At 34.2% G+C, this 19,447-nt stretch overlaps 1 protein-coding gene across 4 annotated transcripts in view; it reads right to left on the bottom strand.

The window, feature by feature from the left end:
- LOC144969092 (stalled ribosome sensor GCN1-like) overlaps positions 1–18,851 on the bottom strand; it is a 79,299-nt gene extending 60,448 nt beyond the window's left edge. For all 4 annotated transcript variants that reach the window (XR_013644724.1, XR_013644723.1, XM_078908142.1 and 1 more), the window contains exons 1-19: positions 18,574–18,851; positions 15,229–15,331; positions 14,624–14,822; positions 13,882–13,984; positions 13,448–13,546; positions 12,838–12,972; positions 11,369–11,437; positions 10,933–11,041; positions 10,602–10,676; positions 10,067–10,195; positions 8,977–9,129; positions 7,927–8,024; positions 7,395–7,470; positions 5,588–5,740; positions 4,447–4,539; positions 4,069–4,144; positions 3,243–3,402; positions 2,242–2,446; positions 134–258 (exon numbers count right to left, since the gene is read on the bottom strand). Coding sequence is in view for 2 of the 4 variants with exons in the window: in XM_078908142.1 (XP_078764268.1) it covers positions 134–258; positions 2,242–2,446; positions 3,243–3,402; positions 4,069–4,144; positions 4,447–4,539; positions 5,588–5,740; positions 7,395–7,470; positions 7,927–8,024; positions 8,977–9,129; positions 10,067–10,195; positions 10,602–10,676; positions 10,933–11,041; positions 11,369–11,437; positions 12,838–12,972; positions 13,448–13,546; positions 13,882–13,984; positions 14,624–14,822; positions 15,229–15,331; positions 18,574–18,588 (2,175 nt within the window). In the remaining 2 variants the exon portion in view is untranslated. The remainder of the gene's footprint in view (positions 1–133; positions 259–2,241; positions 2,447–3,242; positions 3,403–4,068; positions 4,145–4,446; positions 4,540–5,587; positions 5,741–7,394; positions 7,471–7,926; positions 8,025–8,976; positions 9,130–10,066; positions 10,196–10,601; positions 10,677–10,932; positions 11,042–11,368; positions 11,438–12,837; positions 12,973–13,447; positions 13,547–13,881; positions 13,985–14,623; positions 14,823–15,228; positions 15,332–18,573) is intronic.
- Positions 18,852–19,447: the final 596 nt, after the last annotated feature.

The raw sequence follows: 19,447 nt of genomic DNA, 5'->3' as shown, positions 1-19,447 counted from the left end.
AAGAAGAAGAAAAAAGGAACTAATGGTGTCACATTCTAATGTGATAAGAGTAGTAAGATTTAAAAGTATGCAGTAAATTTGTCCGGTGGTAAAGTACTATTCTGTACAACGAGCCAAACACCTTTGTTCATACCTCTGACAATTCCTTTCCAATGCAGACCATATCCAAACAGTCTTGAGAGAGCCTGTTGACAACACTAGCTGGGTCTAATTTCAGATTACGAACGATATTAACCCATGTGTTGCTTTTCACAGAGACTAAAAGGGAAGAAAAGACGGGGGAAAAAAATAAATGATGAGAAATAAGTCATAAGAACTGTAGATGGATTAAGTACAAGTTCAGACCTGCTCTGATGAGAAATAGATTGAATTTATACTCTCTTTGTAAATTTTGTGTGTGTGCGGCTATGTGGTCTAGTGGTATGACATTCGCTTTCCAATCGGAAGGTCCTGGGTTCAAGCCTCATGCTCGGCGCATAGATGAGTCCTTGGTAAAGGCTCTTTACTCACATTCACTCACCGTACTCAGGTGTAAAATGAGTACCTGGTCGTTAACAGCGTTGTCTTTGTCAGAAAAATTGTATTATCGCCTAACAGGCGTCATGTCCCGTCCTACATGTTAAATGTTGCTGTTGACCAGGGACCCCTTGTAAAGCGCTTTGAGCACATTTAGTGGATATTGTGCTATCTAAAGCTCAATTTTTATCTTTTTTAAAAATAACCACCAAAAATCGAAAGAAAATATCTTAACTTTCACCACTTTCATTGTCACACAATCCCCACCCTGTGTACACAGGGTCCACACATCTATTTTTATTGTTTGCAATGTGTACCTATTCCTGTGTTTAAGTACACCTTCATTCCTGGGTTGAGTGAGGTTACAAAGATTACGTATCTACGTTGTCATTGATAATTTTCAAAGTCATATTACTGCTTTAAAAGTATATGAGGCTGTAGGAAAACGTCATTTTTGTAATATTCAATATTGTAATTTCCAAAGAAATTTATATTTTTCACAAATTTCCATATGTCAAATAATAACAAATAATTCAAAAACCGATATAGGCACCTCTATAATAACAGAAATAGTGTCAAAAAAGTGTAGACAAAGTCAGTCCTTTTCCTCACTTTTACATCTCGTAAAAAAGCTACTCCTGCTGGACTTTTGGTGTCAATTTGTCAATATTCAATTCATCCAAACTTATGAATACTAAATCACCACTTCTTCTTCTTCTTCTTCAAGTACCAAGTCTGTGCCACACATCGGTGATCATGGTACACCATTCATCTCTCTGATCAGATAACCTCAGAAAACTAATATTACTTTTCTCTTTCTTTGTCACCCAGCTGTTCAAATTATTCAAATATGTTTTTCTTGGTCTACCTTTACTCTTTTTACCTTTTATCTTTCCTGTGAGAGCAAGATGTTCAATACATTTATGTCGATTTAGGTGCCCTAAAAATTGCATTTGTCTTTTTTTTATTGTACAAATTAATAACCTTTTAGTTTCAGCTTGCTCTAATACTTCATTAGTTTTCTTCTCTGTCCATGAGATCACTACTACAACTATTAAAATTATTTTTTATTTTTTATCTTTTTGACTCAAAGTTACAAAAAAGGCCTTATGTCATAGCCTCATATATTCAAAATCCATTGATGTTGGGTTTTTTTTTTTTGTTTTTAAGGGTTTTACGGCGCTTGCAATACATTTAGGTTATATCAGCGCCAGTAAAAAGGAAGAAAATGGGATAGTCGAAAGTTCTAGAATTACAATTAAAGCACCCAAGAGAGAGTAAGACAAAGGGGAATTAGGAACAAATAGGGATCAGATGTAGATTCCAAGAGCATACCATCAATGTACTTAGTCTGATATCACCTGTCTCACCCAGACACAAGCACAAGATCCAACAAAGAGGAATACACTCAAATGCTTACATTTCATTATACATTAAAAATAACAAATATAATAATACATAACAGAGAGATGATTTACAAGAAAAAAAATATCATCTCCCAAAACAATAACTATGCATTTGACTGTTTCCCTTCCAGCCAAGGACTCCGGCCAGGGTCAGGACAAAACCAAGCAATCTCCTACCAAGACAAAGACAGAAAGCATGTTGGAAAACAGATATAAGGGGATAGAAGACACGGTAAGTACCTCCCTGCCCACTGTGAATCCATTGATGTGACCACAATTAATATTGATAGATAATCATAATAATAACCACCCATCTCACCAATAGCAGGATGATGTGCAGGAATTAAAGCAGCAATAGCAATTTGTTCAGCGTCCCTAGGGTCAGCACTGACCATACGACTGACGATGGAAATAGCAAGAGCTAAATCAGCCGGTCTGATAGACTGACATTGTGTTTCTCCATCACCCTTGCCACCAGCATCTTCTTCCTTCGACTTGGAACTTGCCTGAAGAATGTCTGTTGACTGCAATTGAAAATCAGATGAAAACACATTAGTAAACAATCTCCTAACTGTGTTTGAGCTGAAGTCTATACGTAATGACTTCTAGCTTATAAAATTATCTTTAGGGTAAAAATTTATTGATTTTCCAAAGTTTTGCATATAAAATAAAAACAATGAGAAATCTTGTTTTTTAAAACATTCTTTAAAACACATATCATGATAAAAAAAAATATTTTAAAAAAAGGAGGTGGGCAGTCAATTTTTTAAAATGTAGAATAAAAGACTGCAACTCTAAGATAATGAGTTGGAAAACATACATGATTCTATTATTTATTTTTACAGAAAATGGATGACTGCCTAGGGGCAAACTGTGTAATGAGATACCCTTATAAAGGTGCTTGCCTCAGGAATGGACTGTGTCCATCTTACACAGGTTGACTATATCAACATCATCACAAAGATGATTTACATGACCAAAAAAAAAAAATCTTTTCTCTCTAAAACAAAAGGAACATTCTTGGCTAAGAATCTAAGCAAGGGATAGAACAAAACCAAATAAAGGACAAGAAAAGAAAGCCACATGGAAGGGAACAACAAGAGTGACCACCCCTGTCCAAAATTGGCCAACCTGAATAAAAATTGTACTTAAAAACAATGCCTTGTATCAATGAAGTGGAATATTCATTACCAAACATATCGAAACGAAGAGCAAAAGCTTTGTTCTACTTCATTATTTGTTTGTACAATGCTCTGCTGTAAGAGCTGTAATAAAGGGAATGCATTTCTCAGAAAACATTCTGTACAAAAAAATACAAACCTTTTGATTGTCCAAGAAAGCTTGAAACTCTTGGATTAGAGCCAGCGAGATCTTTGACCCTCCAAGCATATTGAGGATTTTACCAGTCACAGCGATGGCTGTACGCCGTACTTCCCAGTTGGAATTACACAAGCAATGGATCAGAGCTCTGTAATACGGCCTGGACAAAAGTTACAAAAAAAGATCTTTATGTTAGATATGATGTGTTAGTATGTTTAGGAAGAGACAATGAAAAACATTCCTTTTCTTCAACGAAATTGAGCAAATGGATAAGAATTTCATTGCTTTTAAGAGACTTATAAAGCTTTCAAAGATGTATGATGATTACATTGAGAAAGCAGTATCTAAATAAAAAAAAGTTTTAAGCTTTAAAGGATAGTTTGAGCTCTCACAATACTAACAGAGACAGTTTAAAAACTGATATGGAGATAGCGTAGCATTGCAACATTATAATGGTTACATTATGTATGTTTTAGGCAATGATGTTCAACAGTTTATATTTACATCTACATGTAAGACTGTTCAATGATTGACGATTCTTTTACTTGCACTACTCGATACAGAAAATTAAATCCAAAACAAACAAAGAACAGATGAGAGAGAGAGAGAAAGAGGGAGAGAGAGAGAGAGAGATAGAGAGAGAGAGAGAGAGAGAGAGAGAGAGAGAGAGAGAGAGAGAGAGAGAAGACAGTAAGAGAGAGGAAAGAGAGGGAGAGACAGAGATAGATAGATAGATAGATAGATAGAGAGAGAGAGAGAGAGAGAGAGAGAGAGAGAGAGAGAGAGAGAGAGAGAGAGAGAGAGAGAGAGAGAGAGAGATACAAACCTTGATATCTCATTTGTCATTTTGGATGGATAATCTAAAACAAGCCTCTCTATCAGGAAAATCAAATTTTGAAGAGCTGAAAATAAAAGGGAAAAACTTCTAATGATAAAAATGTCATTTCTAAATAATTTTTGTCTTTACCCTTGTTTTTTTAAATGACCATCTTTAACCATTTAATTGCCGTAGTTTGGAAAGCCATGTATTTAAAAATCTGGCCAATTGGTCAAATGTTTAAATCTGTGTCTTTCCAGAGTACAGCAGTTAACTGGTTAAAGTTAAATTTAATGAAAACTTAACCCTGTTGAAACTCATTTTTATTAAGTAAAAATTGCCTCTGTTTAAGTTCAGGTTGTATGATATTAAATGGTAATGACTTACCCTCAGATGAGGCCGAAGACAGGAATTTCTCATTCACAAAGTATTGTTTCTTGACATCCAGCACCAAAGACCAGAAAGAGGCCAATTTTGATTCTGCAAATTTAATTTTTAAAAAAAAAAAGCAAACTAACATTGGTAACCCATGGGGTGAAAATTAACTTTATAAAAAAAAAAGTCTGCATCTGCGAGTATTTAATACCCTAGCTTCATAATTTTTTAAAAAGTACTTTTTCTGCTGTCATAATTTCAAAGTGAAACCATCATATTATTATTGTGGTATATTCAAGATTGTTGAGCAGATCAAAGAAAAATATTTGCTCATGAAGAGAATTTGGAAGACGGCACATGTCTCCCAAATGAACATTTCTAATCATAAGGTGTCTTAAATTTTTCTACTTTTCACATTACAGCTAACATGCTGGGGTCACTAATACATAGTAACTTTTTTTAAATTGACTTAACAACTTAACATTAACCATACACATATTTAACCTGCAACAACGTATACAATTATAATTTATTGTTAATCATTTAAGTATACCTAACAGACTAAGCCCATTGAGCATAGTGAGACCATGCAAATGCACAATAAAAATATCAAAACTTATATGTTTTCAAATTATTTGTTGACAATAACATGTAAGCATTCAGACCAAATTATTGAGACATACCAAGCTAACTAGGTAAATTATTGATTGTGCAATCCAAATACACATAATTATAAGAAAAACCAGCTGTATCTTATTTCATTTGTGAAAGGATCTGAGCATATTTATTGGCTGCAATATTCTCCTGGATAATTTATTTTTTCTTTTATTTCCCCAAATCAAATCACTAAACAGATTTTCAATGAAGCCTTCTTCTTCTTCAAGTACCGAGTCTGTGCCAGACATCGGTGATCATGGTATGCCATTCATCTCTCTGATCAGATAACCTCAGAAAACTAATATTACTTCTCTTTCTTTGTCACCCAGCTGTTCAAACTATTCAAATATGTTTTTCTTGGTCTACCTTTACTCTTTTTACCTTCTGTGAGAGCAAGATGTTCAATACATTTATGTCGCTTTAAGTGCCCTAAAAATTACATTTGTCTTTTTCTTATTGTACTTTATTGTATTTTATTTTTCTCAATGAAGCCTACCTGCATTAATATCTGCTAATGACAATCGGACCAAGATGCAAGAGGCTGACACAGCTTCTGAGACAATCGTGGCTTGGGATGACTGTTTAACCGCCTTTTCAAGAGTTTGAAGTAACAAAGGTAGAACCTGACTAGCTTGCAGAATGGTGTCCGCTGCAGGAGAAATGAAAAGAAACAATAACAAATCAATTTTGAGCATTTCCCTTTATCTATAATGAGGTGGCATTGTTTAGTTTTGCCTTAGAAGGTTAGCAGCGCCTGAGAAAAGCAAGATGGTACAGAGTACAAAAAGGGGAGTGAATACATTTAGTTTAAAGCCTGCAACACTCTCGGCTCACAGGCACCTTACTAAAAAGACAGACTAAGAGGAAATGTCGCAAGTACATCCATTGTGTCCAGTCCAAAACCATCTAAAGTCTCACACAGATAATGACATGGAATCTTTGCCAAAAGAGAGACAATTAGACAGTTTCTAATACTAATACACAGACACGATTTTCGAAGGGGAAAAAATATCTCTACCAATAAAAAAAATATTTTTTTAAAATAAAAAAAATTTCAATCTTCTGTTTCTCTGAGGTCTCCAGCCAGGCCCCATGAAAAACAAAGTCGTATCAGTCTAGGACAAGAACAGAGAGCCACAGCTAAAAAGACAAAAGATCAGGGGGATAGAATACCCGATCATCCAGAAAAAATGTGTCAGAACGAAAGATGGTGAGTAAATGAGAGTACAATTAATTGAAAAAGGATGGTCATCATATTGTAGTTTAAAATTTAGAAGTACTTGATTACTTTGTGCGGCATTATGGTCTATGGTATGACACTCAATTTCTGACCTGTCCCTCATTCAAGGAGTGCAAAGTTGAGTCCTCGTAAAAGGCTCTAGACTCACATCCTGTTACTATACTCAGGTGTAAAATAAGTACCGGTTATATCTATATGTGTCCTAAAATTATTTTTTAAAAATTGTAATCATGCTTTATTGGATCATATTTCCACCTACGTGTTAAAGTGTTGCTGTTGGCTTGGGACCCCTTGTAATACGCTATAAGCACATTTATAAAATCTCACATTTTCTATTCTATTTTATCTAAGGATATCAAGTGAATGATATTTGTCTTGAGCATTTCTATATTTAGATATATTTATTTTTATTACATAATATGCAATATTCACTAATAGAGCTCAAAACCCTTTACAATGGGTCCCTAGCCAACAGCAACAATTAATATATAGAATGAGACATGACACCTGTTAGGCGACATTATTATCTAATTTTTTTTTCGGTCAGAGACAATACTGTTAATGGCCAAGTACTCATTTTATACGGTGAGAAAATGTGAGTAAACAGCCTTTTCAAAGGACTCAACTATGACCAGTTCAGATTGGGATTCGAACCCAGGTCCTTCCAATCTGAAGTGAGTGTCATATAACTAGACCTCATAGCTGGACAATGAGCGCAACTGATATTATTCAAATGATGCAAGAATAACATAAAAAAGAAACCATGTACAATGGTGTTACGCGTTTCTGCCTTTTTTCCCCTCTTATTCATATAGGCAGACTGAGCAAAGCTGAGTATAACTGTTGATTCACATTTATTTCTTGAAAGAGAAAAAAAAACAAATTATGATGCTCTCTTAAAGTGACTATTCTTTAAAAATCATGACAAATAAGGAAAATCTTTAGGGCTTAATCAATATAATATGGAGTGATTTCTGTACGCCTTATCATAGAAGCCTAACAATGTAATTTAAATAATGAGTTGCTAATGATAAAAACAAATGTCCAATGAAACTCAACTCACCACTGAAAGCAGTATTCATGCATCGTATGTAAGCACTCCTTACAGGGGATGTTGATGTTTTGAGAGCAATACCTTTCTGAAATGGTTGAAAGAGACACAGATTGTTTATCAATGAGTCGCACGGTTCCTTAGATTGAAAACAGACAGGATTCAGACATGCCAACTTTTCAGAAACAAAGTTTGGGGAAAATTTTGAGCTAATCTGGGAATTAGATTCAAGATAGTGATTATAGTAATGAAAGTTTTTCTTTAGTAGTATTATAATACCACAACTCAGGATAAAAGGTGGAAATTAAGGACACCAGGAAAGGGGAAGTGACATGAAATTCCCAATAAAATCGAAAGATTTGGCAGGTTCAAATTTAACAATGAAAATCCGAAACCGGGGAGAAAAAAATCCCAATTTGACCAACTTAAATTGAATTGAAAGTACAAATTAGGTAATACATTTATTACATTATTGGTTTGAATATTGGTATTGTTTTTTTTCCCCTAGATGCTCCTTCCTGGTGAGAAAAAAAAGAATACTTACAGGGAACCACTGCATCAATTTGTCAGGCACCTGTGTGTGAAACTTGGCACACCACAAGCTCAACATGGAGAGGGTATGAGTCAATGTTCCCTCATGGACTGGTAAAAAAAAAATTGAATAAAAATAAAAATTTGATAAATAATTATTAAAATAATGCTTCGGAAAATGATCCATACACAAAAACAAAAACAAAACTGTATAGATATAATAACTAATTTCTAATGGCAAATCAGGAAGCCTGTTTATTTTTTTTCCTCTGCAAAAAAAAATCTGTCTTTTTTTAAAAGATACTTTCACAGTATTACAAAAGCTGTTATTGCATTTAAATTCAATACACAAAGCCATGAGACTCACAGAGCTTAGTATATCATGGAATCTGAAGCCTGAAAGAGATGGTATCAATTGCCTGCTACCCTTTAAATAAGATGTTAGCCTATCATAAAGCATTATGCGCCAGATCTAAGAGACCCAGCTGCCCAATCACTGCTAGGTGGACAGACGAAACTGAGTGCAAGAAGCCTCTCCTGAGGATATACGACCAATATGCCTAATTGCTGGCTTGAACACTAATTTAGGCCATGTTGTGTGTCTAACAATACACCACAAGTGTCACACAAAATATACCAAACAGTTATCCTTTTCATCCCAAGGTAAGAATTTAAAACACAATACACCTTAATTCATTTTTGCCACATGGTGTTCGAATTTTTAACGTGCAACTGTGATTTAAATTAAATACTATCTTTTAAATATACATACACAAGTTCTGACAAAAGGCCAGAGGTAGGGCCTATCTCAATTTATCAAATTAATATATAAAGTATTGCTATTGGTTCTTGGTTGTATATTTTTACATTTTTGTACATTTGCATATATATATATATATATATTATATATATATATATATATATATATATATATATATATATATATACATTGTCGCTATAGATTCTCAACTTTGTGTTTATACATTTTTATGCATGCCACGTCTGTAAACGAATTTCCATTTTTTTTGGATGAATAAAGTATATATTATTATTATTATCTTACCTTCTTGCTGTAGAATGGGTAAAAACATTTCTGATACAGATGTGGCAAGAGACTGCTGGGAACTGCTGCCACTGACCGTGTTACAAACCAAGTTGCCAACACCCTGCAACACGCTGATCTTCTGGTCAGCAAATGATAACTTCCCCTCAGAACCTGATTTAAGATAATTTTTCAAAAATGTTAAAACACTTTCATATTCCAAAGTTAGCTTCATACATTGTTACAATAATCATATTGTATCATTTAAGAGCTAAAAGGTTCTAAAATCTTTAAATGGTCTGTATAACTTTTAAGCATAGATACAATTTATCAATTATATAAAAAGTATTTAATGTCAATTAATTGATAATTTTGAGAATCTGATAAATAAGTGTCGTATTCAATATTTGTAGTATAATTAACTCTATTTACATTCATTTGGCATTCCAATTTGTAGATTCGAGAGTTTCAAATAATTGATAACATACAATAAGATCCAAAGTCATGTTACATTATTCAACAAAATAAAATATTATGTTTAGTAAGCTCTTTATCACTGGCATTCTTAAAATTATTAATTGAATTATAATTTTTTGTCTCAAACTTTAGATTATTCCAAATTGTCACAGTCTTTTGAATTAGATTATTTTTGCTTACAGTTGAATTACATCTTTCAACAAATATCTAAAATTTAAATCCCCTAGTGTTTGTAACATGCAAATAATTTAAATGCTAATTATAATCTATATTTTAAGAACCATGCAGGAGTATATATATATATATATATATATATATATATATATATATATATATATATATATATATATATATATATATATATATATATATATATATATATATATATATGAATAAGGTCACCTCTTATTCTACGGTATTTTAGTGAGGGCAAATTTAGATACTTTAATCTTTTTAAATAGGATACATGTCGAATGTCAGGCAAAAGGCTTGTAGCGCGTAATAATAATAATAATAATAGTTTATTAGCCAATAGTTTTACCCAACAATCCTATGTCTTAACGATGCAGCTCAGGAAAGACATTATAATCGAATCGGCCATAACTCTAAGAGAAATTAAGCATTTATGACTCACCACCTAAAACTTTGAAGAGGAGAGAGGCCATTTTTTCAATAGCCCCTGGATCACTGCAATGACCAGCCAGGTTCTTGATAGCTTGAACAGCTACGGCACGGGTACATTCATCTTTGGATGCCATGGATGCTACATCATTTATTTTCAAAAAATTCAAAATAAGGGTTAAAATATAGCATCACTTGCAGTAATGATGACAATGTAATTATGTGAAAAAAATAGAGATGAAAGATGTTAGTTTCACACAAATATTGTATACGGTTTCATAACCGTGCAAGAGAAATATAAAATAAAATAAAAAGCGTCAATCAGGGCATTAGCATGATTTCAGTACAATGTCTTATCAATTCAACCACGCCAATGCCAATGTACTTAAGAAAATACCCATTGTAATTACTCAATAAATTAAACAACTTTACTCGCAAGTGGGTAAAATTGGACAATAAAAAATAATATAATGAAAAGTGATTTTTAGCTAAATTGGCAGATCATTTTATATTTTTTTAAATGGCCATTTAAAACAACCTGTTATTACCTGTAAAGAGCTTAGTTGTGTCAGCTGCATATTGACTGAGATCTATTGATAATCCATTTACCATTTCACTCACAGCTGTGGACAAGGGAAAAAAATGTAGAGTTTTTTTTTTTACTCTTAAAAAGAAAATTTAACAACAAGAGGAAGAAGAAGAAGAAGAAGAAGAAGAAGAAGAAGAAGAAGAAGAAGAAGAAGAAGAAGAAGAAGAAGAAGAAGAAGAAGAAGAAGAAGAAGCAATAGTTACAAATATGTTAAGTAAAGAAATAATGCACTGTGTACAGTAAAAAAAAAAAAAAAACAATTCTAATCGAACTAGACAATACATACTTACTTTCTAAAATTACTTCAGAATTACGAAGAATAGCTTTTTGTGCAGCAGGCAAAACTTTGTCCTTATAGTCCTCATGTGAACAGTGACGAAGAAGATCACCACTAGTTATCTGAAACAGATTTTTAAAATGTGATATGTTAAAAAGATCAACTCATTTTGAGAACACATAAAATTTCAATCTAGACACTAGCACAGGATGTAACATAGCACAACAATATGGTCTCTGTTTCATCTTAACCAGGAGGTGACAGGTGTTCAATCTCAAATCTCTGTGTGCCTTGAGCAAGTCACTTAACCCTAGTTCTCAGGGCACTGATCTTATGATAAGAGTAGTTCTTGTCACTAGAAGGCAAAATTCCTCTATAAACTTCAAAGGGTGAGAAAATTTTACGAAATTTTTTAAAAAATAAATAATTAAATAAAAAAACAAACATACCATTATAGCTTTTTGTGGTGAAGTTCGACTGGCCAGTACTTGCTTCAAATAAACTTCTAGGAAAGGTTGCTGCACAATAGAAAAAAATTAGAATGACGTTAGTATCTCAACACATACAGTAACAATGGAAAATTTTCCTGAATCACTAAAGAGACTTTAAATTCTTTCATTTCTTTTTCATACTTGACAGTTAACATATGTGGGCATCCTTGAGATAATCAGTCGCATGATGAAAAGCTTTGAACAGAGAAATTGACAATTTTGGTCAAGATGTCAATTCTTATGGAAAATGAGTTCTCATAAAAAATCATTAAATCAAACCTTTTCTACATATTGATGAAATATTCAAATGGAATTCTACTCCTAAATATTTTATTTTAATTTTTTATGAAGGCAATTATTATACTTAATATCAACTCTTGTCAACGTTGGAAGCGATTTTCTCAAAATTAGGGTTTCACACCCTATATATGACCGCATATGACCATCTTCATGAAAAATCACCGATTTGATTCAAATAAAGATTAAAATGTTCAAGAGACAATGAGCTTTCAAGAAATGAAAAAAAAAACCCCCACAAAACCAAAATTTTCACCATGCGCCTGATTATGTCAGGGACGCACACATATTTCTAACTGCAAATGAAAACCCTTTTATTTCTGCCTGTGGCAAAACATTCATAGACGAACCTGACACAGACAATGAGTAAAAATTTTGAATCTTTCGAATAACTTCTTTTTAGAAGCTTCACAGTGCTTGCAATACTTATATTCATTGGTCATTAGAAGTTGATTCCAGAGCAATCTATCTGCATGTCATACTTGAGACCACCTAAATGCCAATAACGTTACACTCAGATGGTCACAAATATAATTTTAATAACTAAATAATATATTTCAAAGAGATGATTTATGAGACAAAAATATCATCTCTCACAATCAAATCTTATTTCAGAACAAGAACAAAAAGCTAGACACTCCAGCTCAAGAGTCTAAAATTCTCTAATCTTCAGAGGAATTCCAACAATAGATCTTTCAAATCAAATCAGGATATCACGAATAAATTCATAAATTTGGATCAAATTAGCCAGTAATGGTCATGTAAATTTGTAATACCCCAAAACAGATAAAGTGTATTTAAACACGGGAATAGACTAAAAATCAGTGAGTAAAACATAAATATTCTCTATTTTTCCAGAGATACAAAAATCTAAATGAAGAAGAAAAACACAATTTTGCTCTAAAATTTCCTCCTTCTCCCTATCTCTTTAAGGATTATCTAGAAAAAAAAAAGAAAGAAAAAAAATCTTTAAAAATACAATCCCAAATAAATAAAGAATCATTTAGTAGAGTAGGATTTCACTCATGTTTAATGAAATATTACATCCCCGTCATGACTTTCAAAAAAAAAAAAATATGTAAAACAGGCAATTTGTGTATCAATGATTTTCAGATTGTGTGGAAAATTACCTTGTACTTCTGGATAAGGTCGTACAATTTGCTTTCTGCTAGGAGCTTCATGATAAAAGAAATTAGCGGAATACTATGCAAGGAGTGTTCCAAGGCAGCGACTGAATCAGCATATTTTTCAATGGAGCAAGGAACCTGAGGGACAAAGGAAACCAATAGTAAAACAATGAATACAATCTAAAGATATTAAGTTAGAGATACTAACCTTTACTCAAAATAAGCCATAAATAAGTTCATATATTATGAAAAAAAAAATAAACAAAATTGAAAAAACAAAACAAAACAAAAACAACTTTTACGCAAGAAACATTTGTATTGAAAAGCAATTTCAAAATGGTCATTGAAAATGAAAATGTTGTCTAACATTGTCAGAGAAAATATTCATCTTGCCACAAGAAAAATATAACAAAATATAATCTTTTGGAAGGAATGTGATGAAGGAAAAGAAAAGAGCTTAATTCATAGATTGTCACCTAGCTGTGACATGCTGGCTGCAGTTGAACCTAAAATTAAAAAAAAAAACAACAATCTATAAGAAAAGACAATAAAAAATAAATAACTTTTAGTACACCAACATAGAAATGAGATAAAAAATTTGATGTGACATTACCTCCTTCCAAACTCGTAACAGTTTTCGATATGCTGCTTTGATTATCACTTTGTTATTGGCCAGAACTGCTCCATAAACCAATGAAGACTGCAGTGCCACCTGTAGACAGTTACATTTTTTTCCCTTCAACAATGTGCCAAAGTGCATTTCTCATATATCAAATTGCATTAAAAACAAAACAAAAACAGCCAAGCTGTATGTAGAACAGTTGTAACTTTTACCTACATAATATAAAGATGCTACACTTTTTATAAACATGGTATAAGCAATCCTTCTTGCTACAGTACAATACTTGTAGCATTCTACAAAAACAAGCTAATGTTTCCCTGCTTTTATTCTTTTTTATTTTTTTTTAACACTTTTGATAAAATTTATAATTAATAGAATTTGTCTCAATAGATTGCAGGGTTAAAATTAAAAAGTGAATCAATTACCAATGGTTGTATGGAATCAGTGCCATTTGATGATTTCAAACAGTCTTTCAAAATCACACATGTCCAGGAAAGTCCCAAAAGTGAATCACCAGAAGAGCTTCGACTATGAACATATTTTAGAGAAATGGAATAACATAAATTGATCATGTTTCCCCACTGTTGAACTAAAAATATTTCACAAATTCACCACAGTAGATCATGATCCAATACAGGACACAATAACATCCAAAGAAAAACTCATGCTGAGCTTTGAGTGACAAGAGCCGATTATTATTCGTATCGAGGGGCAGTGCATGCTGAAATATCAGATTATGAAGGCCAAATTATCAGTTCAAATCTCAATGACTGAAAAGCTCATTGAAGCTCTTGTCCTGGATTTGTAAAATTTACTGAAATTCAAACGACAAGTAACAAGTTTGAAAATCAAAAGTAATTTTTTTTTTTTTCAAAATACAAAATTACCAAAGATCTGTGAAATACCTTAATGACTGGCATTCTTTTAGAATCTGATCTGATGTGATGAAAGAAATTTACCTTCTCCTCTATTGTAACAAACAGATGAGCTGGAAGTACTTTTTTTCTATGTATTGAGTTATTGTAGAATTTAAATAGCCACAAAATGTATTATAACATGAAATAAATGTAAAAAAGCAAAGCATAGAAAATAAGAGATGTGACGTCAAAACCAAGCCAAAAAAAAAAAAAAGAACGTGAAAACAAATATGGAACAAATTGTAATTACCTTGCATACACAGTATTTCTCTGACACTTTTCAAGCCCATCAAGCCCTGTGGACACAGCCTTCAAAGATGCTTCCAAGTGAACCTTGGACAAGCATCTTATCAACTGCAGTGCAGCTCTTCTTGATGCTCCATCTCGATAAAAGCCAATGACTTGACACAAATATTTGACGATTCCTTTCACAGCTCCTTCTGGAATGTCTATTGGCAAAAATGATTAAATCAGTTAATGTCAAACCTTCAAAATAAACCCATTTACACTGCTCAAAACAATAATTTATTTCCCTTTTGTTCACATCGTCATATAAAAAATTAAAAAACAAAAAAACCCCACAAATAATGGTACTCCGTTTAATGACACACGAATATCCAATAAGGTCTTTTTAAGTTTTCAATATCAAATACAATAGAATTTATGAATATTTTCATATTAGAGCAATTTTCTTTTAACATTTTTTTTTCAGATTATGTGATCAAAAACTTAAATTTTGACAACCGATAGAGATACAAACAATTTTAACTACCCCAGCATCACACGTCATTATTCATCTTTTAACAGTGAGTTATCACAATTATGGATTATCATAAGTTATTCAGTAATACAAACCTCCTTTTTCAATAAGTGCGACAACATCTTTGATTGCTTTAGTTCTCTCTGACACACTTGGTACAACTACTTTGGCTGCATACTTTTTCAAAATGTCTGAGCTCTGTGTAAAATAACAAAACAGTTGATAAAAATATTAAGCACAATAGTTAAAAATCACTAAACAATTCACAGTCTAATGAGGTGACACAGTGAGTCTGTGGTAACTGTCAACGACAGAGTCAAAATGGAACTCTCTTTGATGGCATGGTGATTTTACTAGAGTCTTAACTTTAATTCCCCGTAATTTTTTCATGCCCCTCATCATTAGTATGTCATTCTCAATCAGATCTGTTCTTATCTCTCGATTGAAAATTGAACAGTGCTGATGGTGAAAAAATAACGTGGCAGTTTTTTTCAAAAATAAATCCACAATTTTGCAATCAAATTCCTATATTTGCATGTTAAAAACAACAAAATTTGCACAAAAAAATTGCTAAAAATTTTTGATTGATAATTTTCATAAAAACTGACATTAAGTTCAGGAAAGAGAGAGCTGTAGTGGGACTGCGTAATTGGTAGGGAGACATTAACTGAAGAAACTATCATATTACAAAAAGCTATCAACAAGATTTTAAAAATCCTCTTCAACAAAGCTGTTGCAGACATGCAGACCCTCAATTAAAAATTTCAGGGACATTTTACGAATAAAACCTCAAATTTCATGAACAATACGTTCCCACTGGTGTCCCATGGTCCTGCATTCACTCCCCACTGGAGTCCCTTTTCTGTGGTTCCTCATTCAACTCCCACTGGTGTCCATCTCCCACAGTCCTGGGTTTACTCCCCAGTGGTGTCCACCTACCATAGTAAGTCGTCCTTCAGAGCCATTAGGCCCATGGAGCCGGACTTTATCCCGGTTTCTTTAGCGTGAAACAGACAATAGCAATTGCTTGCTACCCACTGGAGTCCAAATCCCATGGTTCCCCATTCACTCCTCATTGGTTTCCACCTCTCAAAACCCAGGATTACTTCCCACTGGTGTTTGTCTACCACAATCCTGGGTTCATTCCCCATTGGTGTCCATCTGCCAGTCTCAGGTTCACTACTCACTGGAGTCCATATACTGTGGTCCCATGACCACTCCCCATTGCCATTAGTGTCCAGAGCCCGAAATTCTGAGTTCAATCCCTAGCGGTGTCCACCTCCCATAATCCCAGGTTCATTCCCATTAGTGTCCACCTCCAATAGTCCCAAGTTCACTCCCCACTGGAGTCCATATCCTGTGGTTCCATGATCACTTCCAGTGATGTCCAGCTCTCAGTCCTGGGTTCACTCCCCACTAGTGTCCACCTCCCATAGTTCCAGATTCACTCTCCACTGGTGTCCATCCTGAAGCTCCAGTTTACTATCCTATGGCTATATCTCCTGGTTTTACTCTCCACTGGCTTCAATCTCCCACAGTCCCAAATTTACTCCCCATTGGTGTATAAATCCTATATTGACTCCCTACTTATGTCAACCTTGCATAGTTATGGGGGTCCATATAAAAAAGTGAGGACATTTCTCTCTTGTTCACTTCCCACTTGTGTCTGCATCTTGCAGTCTCAGTTCACTCAGTTCCATCCATAGTTCCAGGTTAACAACCCGCTGGTGTTCACATCCAAAAGTCCACGGGTTATAACAAACCCAGAGTTCATTTCCTACTTGTGACTACATACTGTATTCGAGTTCATTCCCCACTACTGTCCACATCCCAGGGTCTAAGGTTTTCTCCCCTCTAATAAATATTGACCACCCATTGTCCTGGGTAGAATATCCACGGATATCCATCTCAAATGGTCTCTGGTTCAATCCCCACTGATGCTCACCAATCAGAGTCCCTGGGTTATTCCGCATTATACTTTGATTTGTTTACTGAATAATCACAGGGATCAGAAAGTAAGCAATCCATTACAGCACAGCAGTCAGAAACAGCCTATGGTGGTTATAGAGCTCTTTTCAAAAATACCATGACTGTGAAAAAATTGCTGTGCAATTATTTAGTGAACAAAATCCCTTTAAAACAAAAATAAACTGGAAACTGCATTCGGTAGCTACTCCTAATTAATTATCTTTTACATTCAAGCTTGGAAAATACAAGACAGTTCTATCCATTTCATTCTGTGTAGTAGTGGCAGTGATGATGATGTGGTGGTGGTTGTATTAGTAGTGGTAGTGATGGTGATGATGTGGTGGTGGTTTAAGTAGTAGTGGTAGTGATGATGATGTGGTGGTGGTTGTAGTAGTAGTGGTAGTGATGATGTGGTGGTGGTTGTAGAAGTAGTGGTAGTGATGATGTGGTGGTGGTTGTAGAAGTAGTCGTAGTGATGATGATGATGTGTTGGTGGTTGTAGAAGTAGTGGTAGTGATGATGTGGTGGTGGTTGTAGAAGTAGTGGTAGTGATGATGATGATGTGGTGGTGGTTTAAGGAGTAGTGGTAGTGATGATGATGTGGTGGTGGTTGTAGTAGTAGTGGTAGTGATGATGTGGTGGTGGTAATGGTTGTAGTAGTAGTGGTAGTGATGGTGATAGATGTAGCAGTAGTGGCGTGATGATGATGAGGTGGTGGTGGTTGTAGTACTAGTCGTAGTAGTGGTAGTGATAATGATGTGGTGTTGGTGGTTGTAATAGTGGTGGTAGTGTTGTAGTAGCAGTGGTAGTGATGATGGTGGTTGTAGTAGTAGTGGCAGTGATGATGTGTTGGTTGGAGGGAGGCGGGGAGAGGGGTAACCTTGAGTTTGAAAAGTTGATCAAAGTCAAAAAGCCTATCTAGATAGTTTAATCTAGGCTTATACTTATTCTTCTACAAATTCTTCTACTTCCACAAATTATCTAAATTTAAGCATATCCATCCATCATGATGACGGAATATAATCTGAAACTAATTTCATTTGGTCATTTAGTCTTGAACTTGAAGTGAAGTCGGGGAAATTTGGCCTTCTCCCGGCTTCTCAAAATTGTGGTCTCTTTCTCCTACTCATCGGCAAATTAAACTTAAACAACTGCTGTTTAGGCTGAGTAGCTTTTTGGTGGAGTAATAGGGCTAGACTAGGAGACGACTATACTATACTTCTATGACTATGATGATTTATCATAAAAATGATGACTTTTTTTTAAGAGTAAGTGTAAAGTAAGAGTAAGAGTGTGAGTGGACTTTAATTGCATTTGTTTGTTTGCATGTGTTATTTTTAGGCGTGCAAGTGCAAGCCTAAGCATGGTGATTAGGACTGAAGTTATTTAAACGTGAGAAATCGATTATATTTCTTGCCATTCAGTTGAAAGTGAGATAAACAGTTATTACATTCCCATTCGGCAAAACTTACAGCTGTTTCCGCCATGTTGGTTGTGCAATAACAGTAAAACGTACTTTCGATTTCTCACACAACTTATCACTCGAACAGCTAAACGTGAAAATATTAATTCCTCATTGCCCTAATTAAGTCTGATTATTCTTTTTTATGTTATGACTATCTTAGAGACATTAGATACTGCTGGTGCAATTTTATATGCCAATTTATTAATAAACAACAAATACACGTTTCGAGTGTTTAGGCCGAAGTGAGAAACAGGAAATACAGCATGGCATAAGTATGAGAAAGCTAATTTCCAGGCATTAGACAACATTTTAATGTGACTCAGTACTAGTTTTCCGTAAAGCCTTATCTTTCTCTTATTCTTCCATCCGATTCAGATTGCTAACAATTGTGTGAAATCGGCATGCACTGATTTGTATATTTTATGTATACACGTCGTGTGAAATAGAAAATAAAACGGAATTCCGTCCTCAGAGAAACCACATTCTAAATTCACAAGCAACCTATTCAGCATACATAATACATAACATAACACTAGAAGTGAGCGGAATATCTAAGAGTAATAAATTCGAACAAATTAAATAGGAAAGAGCATACTGCCTTTATCGGGCCCCATTCTCTAGGCGTTGTTGCCAGCGTTTCCGACACTATATGCATGGACTTGCGAAATTTTGCAAACTGGTGCTGTATTTATAGACCTATCAGCGGCATACGATACGGTCTGGTGCGAAGGGTTAATTCTCAAACTAGCAAAGATAATAAAGTGCAAAAAGACCTTGAAGCTGTTCTTTTCAATCTTAGGGGAAAGGCAATTCCATGTCGCCCTCTGAGACACCACGAGCAAAGTAAAAAAACTGAGGAATGGGGTCCCTCAGGGATCTGT

The sequence above is a fragment of the Berghia stephanieae genome, chromosome 3 (assembly GCF_034508935.2).
Source record: "Berghia stephanieae isolate SIO BIC M18660-M18661 chromosome 3, UCSD_Bste_1.3, whole genome shotgun sequence".
NCBI lineage: Eukaryota > Metazoa > Mollusca > Gastropoda > Nudibranchia > Aeolidiidae > Berghia > Berghia stephanieae.
This window is presented reverse-complemented; position numbering and strand designations above follow the sequence as displayed.